The following is a 21,957-nucleotide window of genomic DNA, read 5'->3' on the forward strand; positions in this document are numbered from 1 at the left end:
AGTGCAGCGCTTTCAGCACAGGCTGAATGCATTCCTGTAGAGGAACTCCCATTAACAGCCTGGCAATGGCATTCTACACTAGCTGAAGACGCCGGATTTGGGACAAGGGTAGCCCTATGTAGAGGGCATTACAGTAATCCAACCTCAAGGTGACCATAGCATGGATCACAGTTGCCAAGTCGTCGCATTCGAGAAAGGGGACCAACCGCCTCACCAGAAAGATGGCAGAAAGCTGACAGGGTAGGGGGGGTCGGAGGAACGAAGCCTTCACAATCCCATCCTTCTCTGGAGGGAATAATTACCTTTGTTTAAAAAACCCCTCTTTCTTTCCTTTTCAGTTGGGCCATAGGATGCACTCACACAAAATGGTGGCCCCCCTCAGAATTCCCTAAGTCCAAGGTAATGGACACTGCAGCCTGTGACTTAGACCTATCTCAAGAAGCTGAGGGGTCTGAAAGCCAAATGGTGGGTCTCTCTGAAGATGATACCAAAGCCAATTTATTTGCCTGGATCCAACAACTGGTGAGGAAAGAAATTAGGGTTACTGAGAGTACTGCTCCAGAGAACCCCACTTTTCCCAAGAAATGTCCCAGGAAGAAACCCAGGGACAGTGATCGGGAAAAGGACTGACAGGTGTGCCTCACCCCACAATCCCAAAAAGAGGAAGGAGGCTCATGCTTCCTATCAGGGGCATAGTTCCTTTTTCTCTGAACCAGAAGAGGAATCTGAATCCTTATACTTTTCTTCTCTCAAGGAAGAAGCTGAACTCTCCAAAGAACTCTCCTATTACCCGAAATAGATTATTCTCACAATAATTTTATAATCAGCTATTATCTAAAGTACTGAGGACCCTAGAACTTTCCTACACACCCAAGGTGAAGGAAGAGGAGGAAATTGATTTTCCCATTGGGTCTGAGAAAACTATATCAGGGACCAAATCAGTTCTGGTACCCCTACCAGCTGTTTTCTTCTCAGTAATGTAGGCTAAATGGGACAACCCAGAAAAACTTAAAGCACTTCACCCTGTGTTTTCAAAATGTTCTGTCATACCAGAGGCCTCAAAATGACTCCAAATTCCTTCACTGGACGATCTGGTCAATAGCTTAGCCTACACCTCGGTCCTCCCAATGGATATCAATGGCATGCTAAAGGACCTGAGCAATAGATGTATAGAGCAGGGACTGTGCAGAGATGTTGAGGTCTCATCTAACTCCCTTAGGGCATCAGTTTCAGGTTCCGTTTTTGCTAGAGCACCTTTTTCATGGGCACCAGACCTATCCAAAACTGACAGAAATCTCCCTAAAGATGTCAAGGATGACTTGAAGAAAATTGTCTTGGCCACAGCCTTTGCATCTGATGCCACATTGGACTCCATAGAACACTGCTAGAGGAGGAAAATGGTGGCTTGTTGCTGCCTCCTTTATGTGTTACCACGGCCCATTTTAGTTTCCTTTTATAATTTATTTCCTTTATTTAGAAAATGTATATAAAACAAAGCCCGTAAAACCTCCTCTGCCATCTCTAATCCTGCTTGGAAAGCTGATGCTGGTACAGTTCAGACATCACATAAAATCACGACATTTTAAATTGGAGGTTGGATCTAGAGCTAAATCCCCCTAGTGGAAGGAGAAAAGCAAATTCTGCTGATTTCCCCCTCCCACTGCAAACCAGTTTGCCGCTCATTCTTCTCCTTATGGCCCCTTGTCACAACTGGAGCATTCTAGGATACATCAAGATTTGGGGGGAAATCCTGTTCAGGCCTGGACAGCCCAGGCAAGCCCAATCTCATCAGATCTTGGCAGCTAAACACAGCCAACCCTGCCGAGAACTTGGAAGGGAGACCTCCAAAGGAATACCAGGGCAAGACAGGCGTATCAAACCACCTCGCCGAAAAACATCCAGGTCCAAGTAGGGGTTACTGAAGGTCACTGTGACTTCCAGGCACGCAAGCATATACACTCACTCATATGCACACACACATCAAAAAAAAAGATTTTTTTTTTTAGGGGGGGAGTCCCTTTTTACTGATAGAAATTCCTTCTGTCAGCAGAAAATATAATGGGATCTAGCCCATAGTTAGTATGCGAAACCAGGATTCCACTAGTAGATGATCATTCAAATTCTGGTTTGCTTCAACAAATGCTGGTTTCATTGCCTTCACCTTTTCCCCCTGCTTCCACTTGAGAACAGAGGCTGATTTGATATCCCAGCTTACATGGGGGTTAGAACAATACTGGAGAACAAAATGGGCCCTGACTCTATTTAGTGGTGTGACCGTTGTTTGGACAATCATACTAACCAAATTAAATAAGCGATGTTTTCCTGCGGGGTCTGAAACAAGTCCCAGACCCCAAGGAACTCTGTATAGATAGTAAACCTGCAACCTCAAGGAAGTGTCAATGTAAGTTTGCCTTCACTCCCTCCCCAAACACTAGCTCTACAAAATCAGTCTAATCTCTAGTAAGATTTGAGGCAGCCCATGTACTGAGAGCATTTCATCCTCAGATACTGTGGCAGGACTATTTTCAGTTATTACTTCCCTGGATGTAATCAGCCTCAAGCCTGCCTCAAGTGATAATTAGTTAAAATGTGGTGGCTTGACAGAAAAAATGACACCATCTTTGCTAGAGAAACAATGAAATGAAAGCTCTGATTTCACTGAGTGCAGCTGAGCCGAGTTATATTGCGGCTGACCAGAGAATCACTTTGAGGAGCTGCAGAAAAGGCCACGGCACACTCAAAAACACCTCTTGGACTTCAATTGGCAAATACAAGACAAGCTTAATAACCCTCTCTTCTCTACCCTACTACACTTCATCACATCCAAATTGCTTTTCTGTTTCACAACTACTTTTCGCAATGCGCTCTGAGCCTGGGTTGATTTTGTACATTTCATCTTTGAAGGGATGTCAGTGACACTTGGCTTTCCTAAAACCAGATCTTTCCTTGACCTTGCTCTGAATGGGCTGTCAAGCAAGTCTGATGATAAAGTAAAGCAGCTTTATCTGTTAACAAAACAGTTCTGAGAGGGAGAGTCATGCCCCCTCTTATAAAACCCTTCGAATTTTCAAGAGTGTTTGTCCAACTGTGACATATAGTTACAGTCCAATAAAACTGGAAATGATTGAACATCATAAATGCTTACAGGAAATACGTCTCTGTACAGCACCTCTCTTGTTTCAAACCCCTAACAAATAGTAAGGTACCGTATATTGGGTAGGATCCTATAGAACTACAAAAGGAAAGAGCAAGTAGAGGCAGATCTTAAAAACAAATGTCCTTCAAGACCTTGCTTGACAAAACCCTTTGTGATTTTTGCCACAATCAGAAAAAAGAACACAAGATTACTCTAGAGACTTCAGTGTATCCTTGGTCAGAATAGTAAGTTGGATCCTATTGAACAGTAAATGGGAAGAGTTTATAGAAGTGGGTCTTTTTGCACCTTCCTCCCCGCAGCACCCTGTGCACCCTAAACATTTTTTTTTGCTGAAGGTTGAGGAAAAGAAAAAAGGAAAGGTCCCCTGTGCAAGCACCAGTCGTTTCCAACTCTGGGGTGACGTTGCTTTCACAACGTTTTCACGGCAGACTTTTTACGGGGTGCTTTGCCATTGCCTTCCCCAGTCATCTACACTTTCCCCCCAGCAAGCCGGGTACTCATTTTACCGACCTCGGAAGGATGGAAGGCTAAGTTAACCTTGGGCCGGCTACTTGAATCCAGCTTCTGCCGGAATCGAACCCAGGTCGTGAGCAGAGTGTTCAGACCACAGTACTGTAGTACTGCTGCTTTACCACTCTGCGCCACAGGGCCACTAAATAAGACCACAGAATGAGGGCTGCCATGAAGAGGATGAATCAGGAGAAAATCACCTCCCCCTCCCTCTTCCAACAGCAAAGGAAGCACAGTGCTGGGGGGCCACCTCCTCAGCTGCCACTTTCCCTGGCAGGGAGAAAATTCCTTCCATCTATGGAAACTGTATTTGGAATCAAAGCCTATGATTAACATTTATTTGTAAAGTATTTTCATATCCAGGGTACACAAACATTCTAGAAGCAAAGCTTTATTCACCAGCAGCATGAGTCACATTTGTCAAGCTGCTCAGTTTTTCACCATAAGAAGGTGGTTCAACACAGCTGAGGTTTTGGGTTTACAGCACAAAGAGATGCTTTAAAGTGACATGCAATTTCCACTGGTGTTCTGCTATCCTTATCTTGACTCCTTTTATATCTAACAACACAGAAGAGAAGGGAAAAAAGCTGTGAACTATACAACATCTTAGATATCGAAGTGTTATAGACTATACATTAAGCCATTTGGCACATTACTCTAAGTAATGCTGATATGGAAAAACAAGCATTTTGCTGTAACTTCTGTTAGCCATCAGCTCTGAAGGTTCCAAAGTTAAAAAGGGTTGTGAAGTTATTTTCCTTTATGGAAGCATGAAATTGAGCTGTGTGTGTGGGGGTGAAGATTTGGTTCTCTTTAAACCAGTATTACTGTGAACTTAAGAGCCCTGTGGTGCAGAGTAGTAAAGATGCAGTACTACAGCTGGAGCCCTCTGCTCACGACCTGAGTTTGATCCCAACGAAAGCTGGTTCAGGTAGCTGGCTTCAGGTTGACTCAGCCTTCCATCCTTCCAAGGTCGGTAAAATGAGTACCCAGCTTGCTGGGGGGAAAGTGCAGATGACTGGGGAAGGCAATGGCAAACCACCCCGTAAAAGTCTGTTGTGAAAGCAATATCATCCCAGAGTTGAAAACGACTGGTGCTTGCACAGGGGACTACCTTTACCTTTTACTGTGAACTTACATGCACATCTGATCGTTTAGGCAAGAAATATGAAGTTCAGGCAGTCTAGGGGTAATTCTTATCTTCTATATTATATTATAGTCAACAGTGTCACTGCCAGAGTAAATGCTCCACTGTATTGCTTTCTACTTTTAAGATAACACAATTCAAGATAATCGGGGTAGGGGAGAGGGCAAAAAGTTTTAGTCTTACTTATTTACTTAGATGATGGGAAATAGCACGAGATGTGTAGTTCCTTACTGCACGGTACCCATGCCTACTAACTTGGTTACCACCATTAACTAGAAATGTGACAGCTCGGGGATGAGAAGAATTCAGAAAAATTAGGAAGTTCCTTCAGCGGTGTTCTGGCCAAAACACAGAAGGACACACCAAAACCATAAGACTGCAGATTATCAATTAAAACCAATTTAACAGCAACAGGAGGAAAGGCTCTCTCAGGCCATAGAGCTCAACTCTTTACGTTTCATAAGGCCAAAAGAAATCAACAAATATTAAGTCTTATTACATAGACACATCAGATTTTATTCCCACAGCTTCTTCTTTTCCATTAGGTAGATATTATTTTTGCTTGGAATATTAAACACATTCATCCCGCATCAAATAATCAGAATGCTGATTTTATTTGTTAGCTAGCAAGCAATTTTTGTCTCAGGCTAATTATTCAGGAATGTACAGTCCAAAAGCAATCATTTTTATATCAATATCCCTAACCAACAACTTTGCTTAAAGACAGAATAAGACAGCTATCTGCCTTAAAAATGTCCACTGCCTAATATGAAAGTATGTGGCATTTATGTGGGCAAGGCAGTTGAATGCAATTGAAGGAGGCTGGTTTTTGAGACTAAAATTAGTATTTCAGACCATTAAGCAAAGCTTACTGATCACCCTGGTTGGAAAGAGCACTGCAGGTCTACTTTTACAAAAAAAGTTGCATTGTTGACTATAGAAAAACCAACCAAGATTGTTATCACCATGTAATACAGGTAAAAATGTGCCAACATTTTGGTAATGTTTTATATTTTGATTCATTTGAATCTTCTCATAATCTTTGAGTTTGGCAATAAACTGGTTTTTAAACCCAACTCTTTTTAAGATACAGTATCTGCATTATGTGAAAGATGATAATTTCTTTACCTCAAAAGAGTTCATGCAGCGAAGGGAAGGTGGTAGCGAAGCATTACTCTGAGCCAGTAGCAGCAGCAGTTCCAAACAGGTTCTGGATGGAAATGTTAGAGGGTGCACTCCAAAGTCATTTTCCCATGCATCAACAAGGCTGGAAAACAACCAAAAGTAATATTATTTAAATTATTACATGCAGGAAGTTCAACATTTCCAATAAACAAAGAACTGTAATGGATAATTTGCATATCAACAGACAATTTGGCACTAAGGAAGCTGGTATAAAATATACATCTGAATATCTCCTAACAATTGCCCTATTGGAACAGACCAAGTCCATCTAGTCCAGCATTCAGTTTTCATCAATGGCCAAGCCAGACAAATGCCTCTGTAAATTCTGTAAATTCAGCAGCTTTGTCAGCTCCTACTGTCTATCAGTTTCACTCCTTAGTGTAACTCGGGGTGGCCAAACTGTGGCTCAGGAATCGCATGTGGCTCTCTCACACATATTGTGTGGCTCTTGAAGCCTGCACCACCACCATGGCCAGCTTGAAGAAGGCATTTCTCTCTTTAAAATACTTCTCCAAGCCAAGTCAGTCAGTGGCTTGGAGAATGCATTTAACGTTTCTTTCTTTCCACCTCTCCCTCATCGACTTGCCTTCCTTCCTTCCTTCCTTCCTTCCTTCCTTCCTTCCTCCCTCCCTCCCTCCCTCCCTCCCTCAAACATCTGATGTTCATGTCTTGTGTGGCTCTTACGTAAAGCAAGTTTGGCCATCCCTGGTGTAGCTGAACAGACCATTGCACCAATAAAGTCAGGAATCTTGAGTTCAAACTTGTATGAAGTTTACTGTCTCCAAATCTTATTGTAATTCCCACAATTTTTGGAAAAGATTACCTTATATATACTACCTTGAAGGAAGATACAAAAGTGGTAACCATCAATACCGCCAGCTTATTTTAAATGTGTCACCTAAGTGATTGATTGCAATGGACAGATAATGGTTGTGGTTTGCGGACTGCAGCATTTGTTTTACCTTGTTCTATTTATGCTTGTTTTTGCTTATAAGTGGCTTCAAATGCAATTAGATGTTCAACACACATTTTAAATGACTTGATTGTTATCATTTCCCTTCTTGACAATGCTATTCTGTTTGTTCTTACTTGCATCTTAAAAAGGGGCAACTGAGTCACATGTCAACTTGTTCAAGAGCATGCTGCAAGTACCTGAATGAACAAGCATTTCAACCTTCATATATACAAATCATGCAATCTGTCACTTCACTGTACCCCAGCAACCCAATGAAAAGGCCTAAATAAGACAATGTCCACTTTCCGACAACCACTCAATTATTAACACACAGATATAATTCTAAAACCACTTACTAACAAGTCATTCCCACAGCAATAATCAGAATGTAATGGAGTGATTTTAATTTTTAAAATGTTATTTTTTAACATTTTACAAAGGGGCTTCTTAAAGCTCTTTGTGACATATTAAGACCCTGACTAATACTATTCATGACAGCAAATTTCTCCGCTTCTTTTAGCTGCATGGCTCCAGTCTCTTCCCCCCTGTCCCAAACATCCTTTTCTTGAATCTTTCAGCACCAGATAATGCTCAGTACATGAGCAGCCTGCCAGAACTATTCCTCCTGCCAGACTGTGATCACTGGCAGGAGGTGGGAACTGAGAAGAGTGGGGAAAGTAGAAACAAATCACTCACTCATTCTTTGTGGTGCTGGTGCTAGAAAGCAAAGAGAAGAGATGCAGCAGCTACAGGGATGAATGGCCATAAGGGATGGAGAGATGGTGGCGGCAGCAGGGCTCACCTCAGCACCAGGAGGGCAGGGTCTTCTATGAGATGTGGCACAAGATGCCTTCAAAGCAACATACAGTAAAGACAATACTCCACATGTCTCAGAGTTGAGAGCTTGAGAGAAAGATGGTCGATCATCCCTGGCTCTGAGCTGCGCTTTGGCTTTACTTGCAGCTGAAGTTCATCATGATTTCACAGAAACAAAAAGACATTTTGTGCTGTTTACCAAGGTCAGCCAAAAACTGTGGGTCCCTTATGTAGCACATATGTGAAGAGGTACCTAAAAGTATACCAAGATCTCTCAAATCCAGTGGTTCATCCAGAATCCTGAACAATCAAGCCAACTCTACCTGCCCATTTTAAAGACTAGCTTAGGCTGACTCAATATTCCAGTGGGTGGCTAGAAAATAAAGAGCACTACAAGTTAAAAAAAAACACCAACTAAAGATGATCTATTTTACAGGCTCATCCATTTTTGTCTGCCCTTGTTAAGCTTTAAGGTGTTATTTTTTTCCTACAAAAGGCTAGCACAGCAAGCCTTATGGAATTTCTCTATTCATAATTCTGCTTCCCTCCCTCCCCCCACTCTGCTTAGATACAAATGTTATATTTTATTCTCTCTCCTATATGGATCCCCTAGGGAAAGAAAGAGCAGAGGTACTGTTCCCGCTGAGAACTGCCTGAACTGGTTGTGCTTGCTCATTAATTCCATGCAATAGTTACTTATACAGGTCCAGAACACAACGTAATCTACAACAGTCTCAGCAGTGAGTCAGAATGCCACTCATTAGACAAGACCCAAATAGCTCTCTGAAAAATGGCTTGCATAGCGCTTTCAAATTGTTTTCTTTCACTCTAATTGCTCTGTTCATTGAACAAAGGCCAGAGCTGTTGCATTTAAACTGCAGCTTTCCGGAACTTGTATTTCAAAGAGAGGTTGGAAGACAGCAAAGAGTGATGATTGTACATTACTGGAAATTAACCACTGCAAAACAATGAAAGAACAAATAGAAAGCATTTTCATACTTGAGCAATGGAAGGTTCCCTAGAAGAATGGGCCCGTTTAATAAAACCACCTATTTGACAGCAGCGGAGAGTGTTTGGTAATAGTTTGTAACCCTCACAACTTCCCAGGTAGCATTCCCCAGCATTTCTAAAATATCATCAATGACGCACAGTATAAATGATAGCAAAATGTGGTGCGTCTTTTCAGCTTGCTTCTAATGTAGCACTGCTTAAATTCTGCCTTAAGTGCCAACTGTAGTATGTGGTGTGAATTATGGAACAGACAGGAAGCAGTTTAAAAACAATCCTAAATATTTTGTTGCGGATCCCCATGTGTAGGAAAATAAAAGTTAGGTTAACAAAGGAGACACCAAGGAGTCTCTTTAATCCCCAAAGTGGTAAAGTTCAGCCCCTTAGTGGGACCCATATATATCACTAAAGCACTTTTAACTGTATAGGTAAGATTAACCCAGCACTGCAGTTAATTGCCACACTAGCAGCTACTGTAACTCATCAGCTAGAGCCCAGAAGCCTCTAGTTTCAATATAAGCTACTAATTTAATATAAACTCTCTAGCAAGACATTGGCTTGTACCTGATGAACTGCCAATGGAAGGGGCTCAGATTATTCCTGTATTCCCCACCTCCTGCATATACCACATACTATCTTTTAGCCCCAGAAACAATATTCCTTGGTTTGTGGTATCAGCATGTGGGCTGGGAAAGCTGCAGTTAAGAGGGTAAAAGGGATGAAATAACCCTGCCTCCTCCTTCCTCAGGGGACATTTTCATATACTTCTGCCTTCTCCCTGAAGCCCCACCTGCAATCCACTTATTTACTCATCCATGTGAGTTTTGAGGTCTAGGCATAACCTTTCCAGGGATTGAAAAGGACTGCTGGGAAGGGGCAATGCAGGAGAAGTGTGAATTCTAATAGCCATTTATTGGCTACAAGCCCCTATTTGTCAACTTTAGTTCTCGATAATACACAAAAACACTAGCTTGTCTTACAAGACTGGTTCAGAGCATGCTTTTGAAGGTAACTGTGAAGTGCCATGTTCACATAGGAATAGTACTATTATAGAGACACCTGACAGACAGACATCTTTTCATAACTGCTGGGTGACAATAACAGCAAACGCTTGACTTCATGGCAAGTCCTGTTAACACATACATATAATGATCTTGCATTATGATGAAGAGGGCTGCATTTGTTAAAATGGTTATTGGCTAGTGACCAGGCCTTTTTTTTGTAGAAAAAGCCCAGCAGGAAGTCATTCGCATCTTAGGCCACACCCCTGATCCCAAGCCAGCCGGAACTGCGTTCCTGCTCCAAAAAAGCCGAGCTAGTGACCATGCTGCTTCACATCTCCCTCTGTCTACAGAGACAGACATAAGGAGATTGTTGCTGCTGTATGGCTACTCTACCTCACAGCCTTTGGAGATGAACAACTTTTCAGCAGCAAGAGTCTCATCCTTGTGTGACAGTTGGCTTTTTGGAGAAATGGCAAATATCCTCATACACTGATGTAACTGATAAAGGAGAGAGGCTTTCATGGATTTCTAAGCCATTTGTACTTCAATAAAACCTTGAAAGTTATATGAGTTTATATGTCACGATATATATCTACCTCTACTCTTCACATTCTGGCAGCTAGTGCTTCTGACCTGTATATACACAGTCCCTACAGAGAGATCTATGATGAAGAATACAATTTCTTTCAACACAAGCTCATTATATAGCCTTTTGGAGCATGAGACATGAAAACTCTGACAAATGGGGCTCCATTACACTTGAGATACTGAAAAAAAGAACACACCAGCATTGGTTGAAAATAAGTTAACACTGACTTTATAAAACTCACTTCTTCTGGAGACTCTCATAAGCCAAAGAGATTTCTACCAATAGTGCAGTATTATGGATTTTCCTTCTTTTCCTGCTAACCAGAAACCTACAGCTATAGATCAAAGCAATTATTTACCATAGCATGCTCTCTCAAATGAAATCTGTCCATGTAAGCAAACAGAATTTTTGGGAAATAAGTATATTTGTTTTTTGAAGTTTCAGTAACTGTGTGATAAAATAGTGAAGGAAATGTTTGTGTTAGCTTGAGAATATTTTGAAGGGACAATGATCATGTTCTCTTGTATGAGGTTAGGGCGCGAGACAATAATTCAAAGGGTATGGGGGTGCGAGACAATAATTCAAAGCCTCGTATGATGCCAGAAATGGGGGATAAGAACATTAAAGATTTGCAAAGAGTGGTGCATACACTAGGTAGTGCAGGCTTGTACGGAAACCAAACCCTCAGGATCCATAAAACGTGGATTCCAATGTCTCTACACTAATGCACAGAGTATGGGAAACAAACAGGAGGAACTGGAAGTTCTAATAAAGGAAGGAGACTATGACATAATAGGCCTTACTGAAACGTGGTGGGATGAGACTCACAAATAGAATATTATGATTCAGGGGTACAACTTATTTAAAAGGGACAGGCAAATGAGAAAGGGCGGAGGCATAGAAGTATATGTGAAGGAGGTATATACTTGTGAGGAAATATGTGAATCAGAGCATGGCAGCTCAGTTGAGAGTCTCTGGGTAAAAATAAAAGGAGTAAGAAACAACAGTGATATTATTGTGGGGGTCTGCTATAGACCACCAAGTCAGGCAGAGGACTTGGATGAGATACTTCTACAGCAGATTGCAAAGTTCTCAAAGAGAAGGGATACTGTGATCATGGGAGATTTCAATTACCTGGACATCTGTTGGAAGTCCAACTCTGCCAAAAATGAAAAGTCAAATAGATTCCTGTCTTGCTGACAACTTCCTTTTCCAGAAAGTGAAGAAGGAAACAAGGGGATCTGCTATCTTGGATTTGATTCTCACCAACAAGGAAGAATTGATTGAAGAAGTGGAAATAGGGGGCACCCTGGGCAGTAGTGACCATGTGATTTTGGAATTTACAGTATTAGGAAAGGGAAAAGCTATACGTAGTCAGACTTATAGGTTGGACTTCAGAAAGACAAACTTTGATAAACTTAGAACTATGCTGGGTAAAATCCCATGGTCAGAAATACTTAGGAGGAAGGGGGTTCAGGAGGAGTGGGAGTTTCTTAAAAGCGAAATACTGAAAGCGCAATCACAGACAATGCCTATGAGAAGAAAAAATGGAAAAAGCCTAAAGAAGCTGAGTTGGCTCCATAAACAGCTCTCTAAAGACTTGAGAAATAAAAAAACTCCTTTAAGAATTGGAAGGAGGGCCTTATAACAAAGGATGAATATAAACAAATCACCAGTGCTTGTAGAGAAAAAGGAAAGCTAAAGCTCAGTATGAGCTTAGGTTGGCCACAGTTGCTAAAAACAACAAAAAATGGTTCTTTTCTTATGTTCAGAGTAAGAAAAAGAGCAAGGACATGGTAGGCCCATTGTGAGAACAAGAAAGTGAAATTGTAACAGGTAATGAAGAGAGGGCGGAACTGCTCAATTCCTACTTTTCCTCAGTCTTCTCTTCTGAGGGGAATGGTGCTCAACATGGCAAAAACAGAACATATAAGGAGGGTATGAAGTTCCAACTTAGGATCAGCGTAGGGGTAGTACATAAACACCTAGTTTCTTTAAATGAAACTAAGTCCTCAGGGCCAGATGAATTGCATCCAAGGGTTCTAAAACAGCTTGCGGATATAATTTCTGAGCCTCTGGCTATTGTTTTTGAAAATTCTTGGAGAACAGGAGCGGTGCCGGAAGATTGGAGGTGGGCGAATGTTGTCCCCATCTTCAAGAAGGGGGAAAAAAGAGGATCCGGGTAACCACCCACCTGTCAGCTTGATGTCTATACCGGGAAAAGTTTTAGAACAACTCATCAAACAGTCGGTCCTGGAACATTTAGAAAGAATGAATGTGATTACTAAGAGCCAGCATGGTTTTCTCAAGAACAAGTCATGTCAGACTAACCTGATCCCTTTTTTTGAGAAAGCGACTACCTTGCTGGATCGGGGGAATGCTGTAGACATTGTTTATCTTGATTTCAGTAAGGCTTTTGATAAGGTTCCCCATACTATCCTTGTTGACAAGTTGGTAAAATGTGGTTTGGATCCAGTTACCATTAGGTGGATCTGTAACTGGTTGACAGATTGCACCCAAAGAGTGCTTGTGAATGGTTCCTCATCCTCTTGGAGAGGAGTGACAAGTGGAGTGCCTCAGGGATCTGTCCTGGGACCTGTTTTGTTCAACATCTTTATCAATGATTTGGATGAAGGAATAGAGGGAATGCAGATGATACTAAATTGGGAGGCGTTGCAAACACAGAAGAAGACAGAAACAGGATACAGGATGACCTTGACAGGCTGGAAAACTGGGCTAAAATCAATGAAATGAATTTTAACAGGGATAAATGTAAAGTTCTGCATTTAGGTAGGAAAAATCCAATGCATGCTTATAGGATGGGGGAGACTTGTCTTAGCAGTAGTATGTGCGAAAAGGATTTGGGGGTCTTAGTGGATCATACCCTGAATATGAGTCAACAGTGCGATGCGGTGGCTAAAAAGGCAGATGCAATTTTAGGCTGTATCAACAGAAGTATAGTGTCCAGATCCTGTGATGTGATGGTATCGCTTTACTCTGCTCTGGTAAGACCTCATCTGGAGTATTGCGTTCAGTTTTGGGCACCACAATTTAAGAAGGTTATAGACAAACTGGAACGGGTCCAGAGGAGGGCGACGAAGATGGTGAGGGGTTTGGAGACCAAGTCTTATGAGGAAAGGTTGAAGGAGCTGGGGATGTTTAGCCTGGAGAGGAGGTGGCTGAGAGGTGATATGATCACCATCTTCAAGTACTTGAAGGGCTGTCATATAGAGGATGGTGTGGAATTGTTTTCTGTGTTTTAACAATTTATTGATAACATATGGTTACAAAACTTAATTATAAATTTTCTATACTAACCCATATATTTCATTCCCCCCTGCCTCCAATGTTTGACTTCCCCGAAGTTATAAATTTAAGTTCAATACTAAAGGTACCGCTAACCAATCAAAGTTCAATATTTTTTTTCTCCTTAATACTAAAAAATTGTCCAATGTCTTTTTACATTCCACTCTTTCTCCATATATCCTTTAAATTTCTTCCACTCCTTTTTGAATATTTCTAAATCATAGTCTCTTAAAGTTCTAGTTAGTTTGTCCATCTCACTCCACGATAAGACTTTCACAATCCAATCCCATTTTTCTGGTATTTTTCCTTGCTTCCACAGCTGCGCATACAATGTCCTAGCAGCTGAGAGCAAGTACCAAATTAAAGTGTGGAATTGTTTTCTGTGGCCCCGGAAGATAAGACCAGAACCAGTGGTTTGAAATTAAATCAAAAGAGTTTCCGGCTCAACATTAGGAAGAACTTTCTGACCGTTAAAGCGATTCTTCAGTGGAACAGACTTTCTTGGGAGGTGGTGGGCTCTCCTTCCTTGGAGGTTTTTCAACAGAGGCTAGATTGCCAACTGACAGCAATGAAAATCCTGTGAATTTAGGGGGAGGTGTTTGTGAGTTTCCTGCATTGTGCAGGGGGTTGGACTAGATGACCCTACAGATCCCTTCCAACTCTATGATTCTTCAGACAAGCAGAAACAACAAAATGAGATAAAAATACAGTACAGTTTGAACCAACAGTGAAAACTGTGACTGATGGACCTATAACAATGACAATTTGGTTGTGAATGGAACAGAACAGAAAGCACAGTGCAAAGAAACTGAACCACTGCCAGTGTCTCACAGTGCAGAGTCACTCCAGTCTAAGCCCAGTAATTGCATTTCAAAAGACTGCACTACAAGAATATTACCAGTGTAACTATCTACTATAGGACAGATGTTTTACAGGAGGCTTGGGTTAAGCAAACCCAAGGGAACATTTCCTCCTAAACATCCACTCTGCACCTTCTAAAATCCTCAAGCAAAACCTTGATCTGGGCTCTATCTAAGCACAAGATGAGAAATGAAGGGAGTAGAGGGACCTTCTCAGCTTCAGCCCAACTAACAGTTTTCAGGAAAATGAAGATTTCAGCAAATTTTCAAGAGGTAACATGTGGAACAAGCTTTCTTTCTGACCACTCTGGGGATTTTAAAATGTTTGTGGTAGGTTTTATGAGAAGGTTTTATGTGGCAAATCAGGAGTAACTTTACATTTTGTTAGTTATATGGTTCAAATATGCTATTTGTTATTTTATGGAAGCCACAAATCTTTTGACAGAAAGGTGAAAAGTAGGCTAAACACATAAATATGTGTTTCTGCAGTGGACTGTTCATCTATCAGGATAATATATTTTAAAAAATATATTCTATCTAGTACTGCTCATACAGCTTTCGCCTCCAGCAGAAGTCAGAACTATTCTACATTAGGAATGAAATTATGAGGCTAATTCAATAAATTCAAAGATTACAATTGCCATGTACAAATGATATGTATCTAGTGGCAATGCATGTGGAGCAAGACTGCAACCATTAACCCACTAACTCTACTCAGATATTCCACACACCCCTAACCCCATCCCTTGCAAATACTGCAACCATTAACCCACTAACTCTACTCAGATATTCCACACACCCCTAACCCCATCCCTTGCAAATACAGCCCCAAGTTGATATATAATAGTTGCCTAATGGAATTGGCCCAATATGACTCTCCCATTGGTTGTGGTGTGTGCTCTATCAGTGATTGGCCTTTGAACCACCAATCAATTGCTCTCCTGTACCATTCATTGGCTACGTTCCCCTCCCCCACCCAATGTCCAGCCGGGGGGCAAAAAGCCTGCCAGTCAGCCTTTAACCCTCTTGGAGGCCTACTGCACAGCTCTTTGCATGCTGTGATGACTTCCACTGCTGCTCCTACTCCTCTCCTACACACCAGCCTGCCAACTAAGCCATGATACTCTCTCACCTGCTCTGCCCTTCCCTTCTATTCAGGCCTATACCAGACGCTGATAAGCCTTCTTGAGGCCAAATGGTCCACTCAGGCCGCCTGACTCCCCTAGACAATGGCACCATTCTGGGATGCCCCAGACAGCCTGCTCGAGTGTCCAGCCTCCCTGCACTGTCGTCCATCTCTCTCTCTCTCCTTAGGGTGGCTTTCACAGGAGGAAAGGGCTGAGATGTGCTGGCAGTCGTGTGCCTTGCCCACTGAAGATCGCAGCTTCCCACAGTGCTTACTCTCCTCCCTTTCTGCTGTGATCCTGCCGGGCCCTGGGCCACCAGGTATGCCATCTCGTCCTCCCCTCCACAGCTGCCTCCCACCCTCCCTCATACGTCACTGTCCTCTCTAACCTCTGGAAGTTTGCCTCCATGAGGCAACAGCACCGTAGTGGGATGCCATGGATGTCCTGGACAGCACCGCTGTGCCTTGTCCACTGGAGACCACAGCCTGCTTTCAACATCCTCCACCTCTCTTGGAGTGGCTTACTCTGTAACAACTTCCAAGATGAGCTGGACTGGAGAGCCCAGCCTGCCTGCACTACCCTCGGGTTGGAAGGTGGAAAGGCCTTGCCATCCCCCCTCAGCCTCCCACCTAGGGTTGCCAAGTCCAGTTTAAAAAATATCTGGGGACTTTGGGGGTGGAGCCAGGAGACATTAGGGGTGGAGCCAAGATCAAGGCTGTGACAAGCATCATTGAACTCCAAAGGGCGTTCTGGCCCTCACATTTAAAGGGACGGCACACCTTTTCAATGCCTTCCTTCCATAGGAAATCATGAAGGATAGGGGCACCTTCTTTTGGGGCTCATAGAATTGGACCCCCTAGTCCAATCTTTTTGAAACTTGGGGGGTATTTTGGGGAGAGGCACTAGATGCTGTACTGAAAAATTGGTGCCTCTACCTCAAAAAAAAGCCCCCCCCCAGAGCCCCAGATACCCACGGATCAATTCACTATTATTTTCTATGGGAATAAATCTCCATAAGGAATAATAGAGTTCCCAGCAGACATTTCCTTCCCCTCCCCCCGCTTTCTGATGACCCTGAAGCGGGGGGAGGGCCTCCAAACTGGGGGATCTCCTGCTCCCACCTGGGGATTGACAACCTTACTCCCACCACACCAGGGCACACACACAGCCTCTTGCTTTTTGGGCACAACAGGGCTTCCTCCTAGTATCAAATTATGAGTTGCCAAAGCCCACAAAGTAACTAATTAGCTTGGGGCTGCAAAGGGAGAAAAGAATGCAGAAGTCCAGGACTCCCATTGTTGGGCCTAAGGGCTAAAGCAGCCTTTGTCTCTTCTTAGCCAACTTCTTCTCATAGTGGAGAGTCCTAATCTTTATAGCATTTCCTTCATATACTTACAAGACCTACTATATCTCTTCTGTTATGGGATGAGAAGAACTGTACCCAGAACTCAAAGGATGCAGGCATACAGTAGCTTTATATGCTGGGTTTAGGATAATATCTATATAATTTTTACCCTTTTGTTGAGGAAAATTTAACTTTAGATTTATTTAGTTTAGTTTTTTAGCAGCATAGTGACATGGCTTTTTCATGGCAAGCAACTACTTCAAGACCCAGTGTTGCAGGAGCTTAATGGAGATCATTTTTCCACAAAGAACATCACTTTGCCCTCACCAGAATTCGCTACTTCTGGTAGGAAAAGAATGACAGTTGGCTTTTCTAAGCTTCTTTAATCTAGAGAAATGGCCTTAGAATTTCTGGGATATGTTGTACTCAACAGCGCCTATCTTGGCAAAATACACTTAGCAGAGAAAAAAATACTCTTCTACTTCATTCCCAATACACTCTGTCAAATCTTATTTACTCTTGCACTATGGCTGCAGCTTCTGAAAAAAGAAGCTTTACTTACCTGGCTAAACATGGGGTGGGGTGGGTGGAATTTTGTGTCTTTAGTAAGTGTCTTTAGTAAGAGCTAAAGATAAATAATCCTAAATCCCGATGGGTCTCGTTAAAGTCGCCTCATAAAATTTTTACACTTGCATATGAGTTTGGAGAGGGAAAAATCTCGACCTGGCAATTTGAGTTCACACTGACTAATGTAGCCTGAGGGAAGCGTTTGTTGAAATTCATGTGCCTAGCTGTTTGAAATGGATGTAAAGCAGACAATTATGATAAATCACTGCAGAATGTGGCTAATGATAGATTATTTTCAGGCACAATAATCTCATTTTTAAGTAAACAAAATTATGATGCAATGTCCTACAATCAGGGAATTTCACTGTTTTCCTTAGGTGAACCACAATCATATTTCTCACATCTCTAAAGCAATTAAACCTTAACACACTTTTACAGTCTGGCAGGTATAAATATAGACTTCTCCCATTCTGAAGCATTGAGCCTGATGACCAGGTGGCAGAAAACAATGAAGTGCATTCTAGAATGAAACACTTCAAGATGCAAGTGAGGAAGTTGTTCCATGTTCCAGAGAGTGGTAGCGAGACCGGCTGAATGGAGTGCTTGGTGGGGTGATGCTGGCCTGTGCTTAGGGCAGGAAGCTGCTGCCACCACGGCCCAGAGTGAGAAATTGACCGGGCGACGAGGGCGGAGAGTCGGCGAAGCTAGCAGGGAGCCGGCAGTGTGTGGCGGCGGAGCGTTTGTTGGTGCGGCGCTGGCCTGGGCCCACGGCGGGAAGCTGCCGAAGTGGTCCAGCATTCGAAATTGTTTGGGCGGCAGGAGCGGTGAGCCCGACGGAGAGTCGGCAGAGTGCAACGACAGGGTGTGGTGGTGCAAAGAAGCGAGGACTTTGGGCCTTCAGTTGGGAAGAGTGAGGCGTTGGTGGAGAGCCAGCAAAAAGTTCGAGGTGGTGCGTGATGAGAGCCAGGGGGGTGGGGCATCCTGGCCTCCGGTGGCTACTGTCACGCGGACGGAGACGCATCATCAGTGCGTCCAGGAGCCCGAGGGGAAGTCTCTACCTCTCTGGTCACTGCGACGTCCGACAAGGTACGGCTGCCGGCCAGAAGAGAGAGAGGAAATCCGCTGGCTTGTGAGAGCTACTGGCTTTTGAGAACTGCTACCCCGGCATCTTGCACTAGCACTTTACAAAAGGACTACCACCGTTGTACCTTGTACCAGCACTTTAAAAGAACCGCTGCTTTTGCACTGCACACCAGCACTTTGATAGAACTGCTACACTTGCACTCTGCTACCTCTGCACTTTGCACCAGCACTTTAAAGACACTTCAAGACCCTCTAACTTTCAAGACGTACCAGCACTTTAAGAACATTAGCACTTTAAAACTTGTCCTTCAGTTGGTGAATTATCTGCTGTGGTATACTGCAGTGTCTTCCAACTGATGACCCTACCCATATACTATTGCTCATCCTGAGGTTTTTTAAAAATTGATTGTATCTGGACCTAATTGGATATTTTATCTGCTAAATGAATCGATATATAACTTTTTGCCAATTAACTAGATAGATTGGGGGGGAGGGTTTTTTTTAAATTAATTGGCTAGGATAAAATTATTAGTGGTAGGAATGTTTTAGTTAGGTCATAGGAAATATTAGCTGATAGAGTGTTAGGTTGAGTGAGTTGGTGGGAGGAGCAGAATACGTTGATGTGCATACCGCTGGTGATCTGAGACTTTGTGAAGACCATCAGCAAGAGATGTCTGGTCAGGGGATTCCAGTGCTCCTGGGAAGGGGAAAGTACAGTGGTGGGAGCAGGCAAAGTTGGAATGGAAGGAGACTGAGACACAAAAGGGCTCGCTCCCCTTCCAGCTTGTGTCCCATCCAAAGGATAGTGGGTATGGGGGCCAAGTGGAAACACTCGCCTCCATCCCTGGTATTGTGCAATGCCATGTCCATAAACAATAAAACTTCAGTCCTGCAGGATTTCCTAATCAGGCAGGACATGGACCTGGCTTGCGTGACGGAAACCTGGGTGCGGGATAAGGAGACAGTTGCTCTCTCCCAAGTAGCCCCGCCTGGGTTCTCCGTTCTTCACCAGGCTCAGACTAGGGGGAGGGGCGGCCTTTTTCATACGGGAGGATTGCTCCTTCAGGGCGCTTCCGCCGCCAAAGATCATGGGCATAGAGCGTGCTGGCCTGATGTGGGATGTTGGGGAGAGTTTGGCAATCTGGCTGGTGTACCATCCACCTAATGCACTGGCCAGTGCCTTACTGTCCCTGATGGAGGCTGTAGCAGGCTGGGCATTGGAGCATCCTCGGCTTATAGTCCTGGGTGACTTCAGTGTCCATTCCAAGGAAGCGGCTTCCATTTGGGCAACAGACCTAGTGTCTTCCATGGCAGCACTGGGACTCTCCCAATATATAACAACGTCCACACATCAGGCCAGACACACATTGGACCTGATCTTTGCGGAGGGAGTTGTAGTGGATCAGATTTCTGCCGAGGCAGTGCCATGGTCTGACCACTATGCCCTAAGGGCCCGTATGGATATTCCACCCCTACCCCGTTTAAGCAGTGAGCAAGTTTTGGCTCGTCCACGAAGCCAGATGGACCCTCTGTGGCTTTATGGGATCCCTGGCCCTCTGGTGACTCGTTGGATGAGCTGGTGGAGATCTGAAATAGCCAGCTCTCTACAGCCATCGACGAGATCGCTCCTCGACGTCCTCTTCATCCTCGTTCACGATTCGCTCCGTGGTATACCCTGGAGCTGCAATCGATGAAACGGTGATTGAGACGACTAGAGAGACAATGGTGACGCACTCGTGACGAAGCTATGAGAACATCTTATAGATCGTTTATGCGGACCTATGAGATGGCAGTCTGGGCCACAAAGACTTTGTTTAGTATAATTTGGTCATTAACAACTTTACTGCAAAGTAAACCAAACGTTAGAGAATTGGAAATCGGATCTTTCCCACATCTCTTAAAGAGGCTGTGGTCTGTCCCCTCTTGAAAAAACCATCTGCAGATCTAGCTGTATTGGCGAACTATCGGCCGGTATCAAACCTTCCCTTTTGGGGTAAGGTTATAGAGCGGGCGGTGGCAATTCAGCTACAGGGATTCCTGGATGACACTTCCACACTGGATCCATTCCAGTCTGGCTTTCGACCAGGTCACGGGACGGAGACGGTTCTGGTCATCCTCACAGATGACCTCATGCAACCTCTGGATCAAGGTGGCTCAGCGGTGCTGTTATTATTAGATCTGTGAGTCGCATTTGATATGGCTGACCACCAGCTACTGACTAGCCGCCTTGCCAACATGGGGATTCAGGGTTCCGCCTTACAGTGGTTGGCCTCCTTTCTCCAAGGTCAGGGACAAAGGGTGGTGATAGGGGAGGATAGGGGAGGTGGTGATAAGGGAGGAAAGGCACCCACTTATATGCGGTGTGCCACAAGGTGCGGTTCTGTCCTCGATGTTATTTAACATCTATATGCACCCCCTTGCCCAGAATGTCAGGAGGTATGGGCTGGGATGTCACCAATATGCAGATGACACCCAGCTCTGTCTACTGATAGGTGGCCAGTCCAACTGTACCCTGGAATATCTAGATCTGGCTCTTCAAGCCGTAGCATCTTGGCTCAGGCTGAGTCGGTTGAAGCTGAAGCTGATGAAGACAGAGGGTCTCTGATCTGAGCTGAGGTGGTCCAGGGGGGAAGATCCCCCTACTGGCTCTTGGTGGGATGTCACTAATACCGGCCCCTAAGGTCAAGAGCTTAGGTGTGCTCCTGGAACCCTCTCTTACAATGGAGGCCCAGGTAGCAGCCACTACTAGATCCGCCTTATTTCATCTTCGGCGGATGCAGCAGTTGGCCCCTTTCCTGGAGCATGACAACTTAGCATGTTATGGTCACTTCAAGAATAGATCACTGTAATGCTCTCTACAGGGGGCTACCCTTGACGCTGACTCGGAAACTACGGCTAGTGCAGAACGCTGCGGCACAGCTGTTAATGGGGCTTCCTCGATGGGAACACATTCAGCCAGTGCTAAAAGAGCTGCACTGGCTACCTATTGTGTTCCAAATGCATTTCAAGTTGTTGGTATTGACCTTTAAAGCCCTCAGGGGCCTGTCTATCTGCGGGACCGCCTTTCTCCACATGTTCCCCAGAGAGCACTGCATTCAGGGACAAAAAATCTACTGTCCATCCCTGGACCAAAGGAGGCTAGGTTGCGTTTGACACGGGCTAGGGCCTTCTTGGTGGCAGCACCAGAACTGTGGAATGCTTTCCCGGACCCCATAAGGGCCCTGTGGGATCTTTCTACTTTCCGCAAGGCCTGTAAGACCAAATTGTTCCAACAGGCCTTTGATATCTAGCCAAGAGA

General features: G+C 43.9%; 1 protein-coding gene across 1 annotated transcript in view; it reads right to left on the reverse strand.

Moving 5' to 3' along the window:
* UBE3D (ubiquitin protein ligase E3D) overlaps positions 1–21,957 on the reverse strand; it is a 94,133-nt gene that overhangs the window by 36,312 nt on the left and 35,864 nt on the right. The window contains exon 9 of the mRNA XM_060236521.1: positions 5,943–6,081. Within this exon, the coding sequence (XP_060092504.1) occupies positions 5,943–6,081 (139 nt within the window). The remainder of the gene's footprint in view (positions 1–5,942; positions 6,082–21,957) is intronic.

The sequence above is a fragment of the Heteronotia binoei genome, chromosome 1, assembly GCF_032191835.1.
Source record: "Heteronotia binoei isolate CCM8104 ecotype False Entrance Well chromosome 1, APGP_CSIRO_Hbin_v1, whole genome shotgun sequence".
Lineage (NCBI taxonomy): Eukaryota > Metazoa > Chordata > Lepidosauria > Squamata > Gekkonidae > Heteronotia > Heteronotia binoei.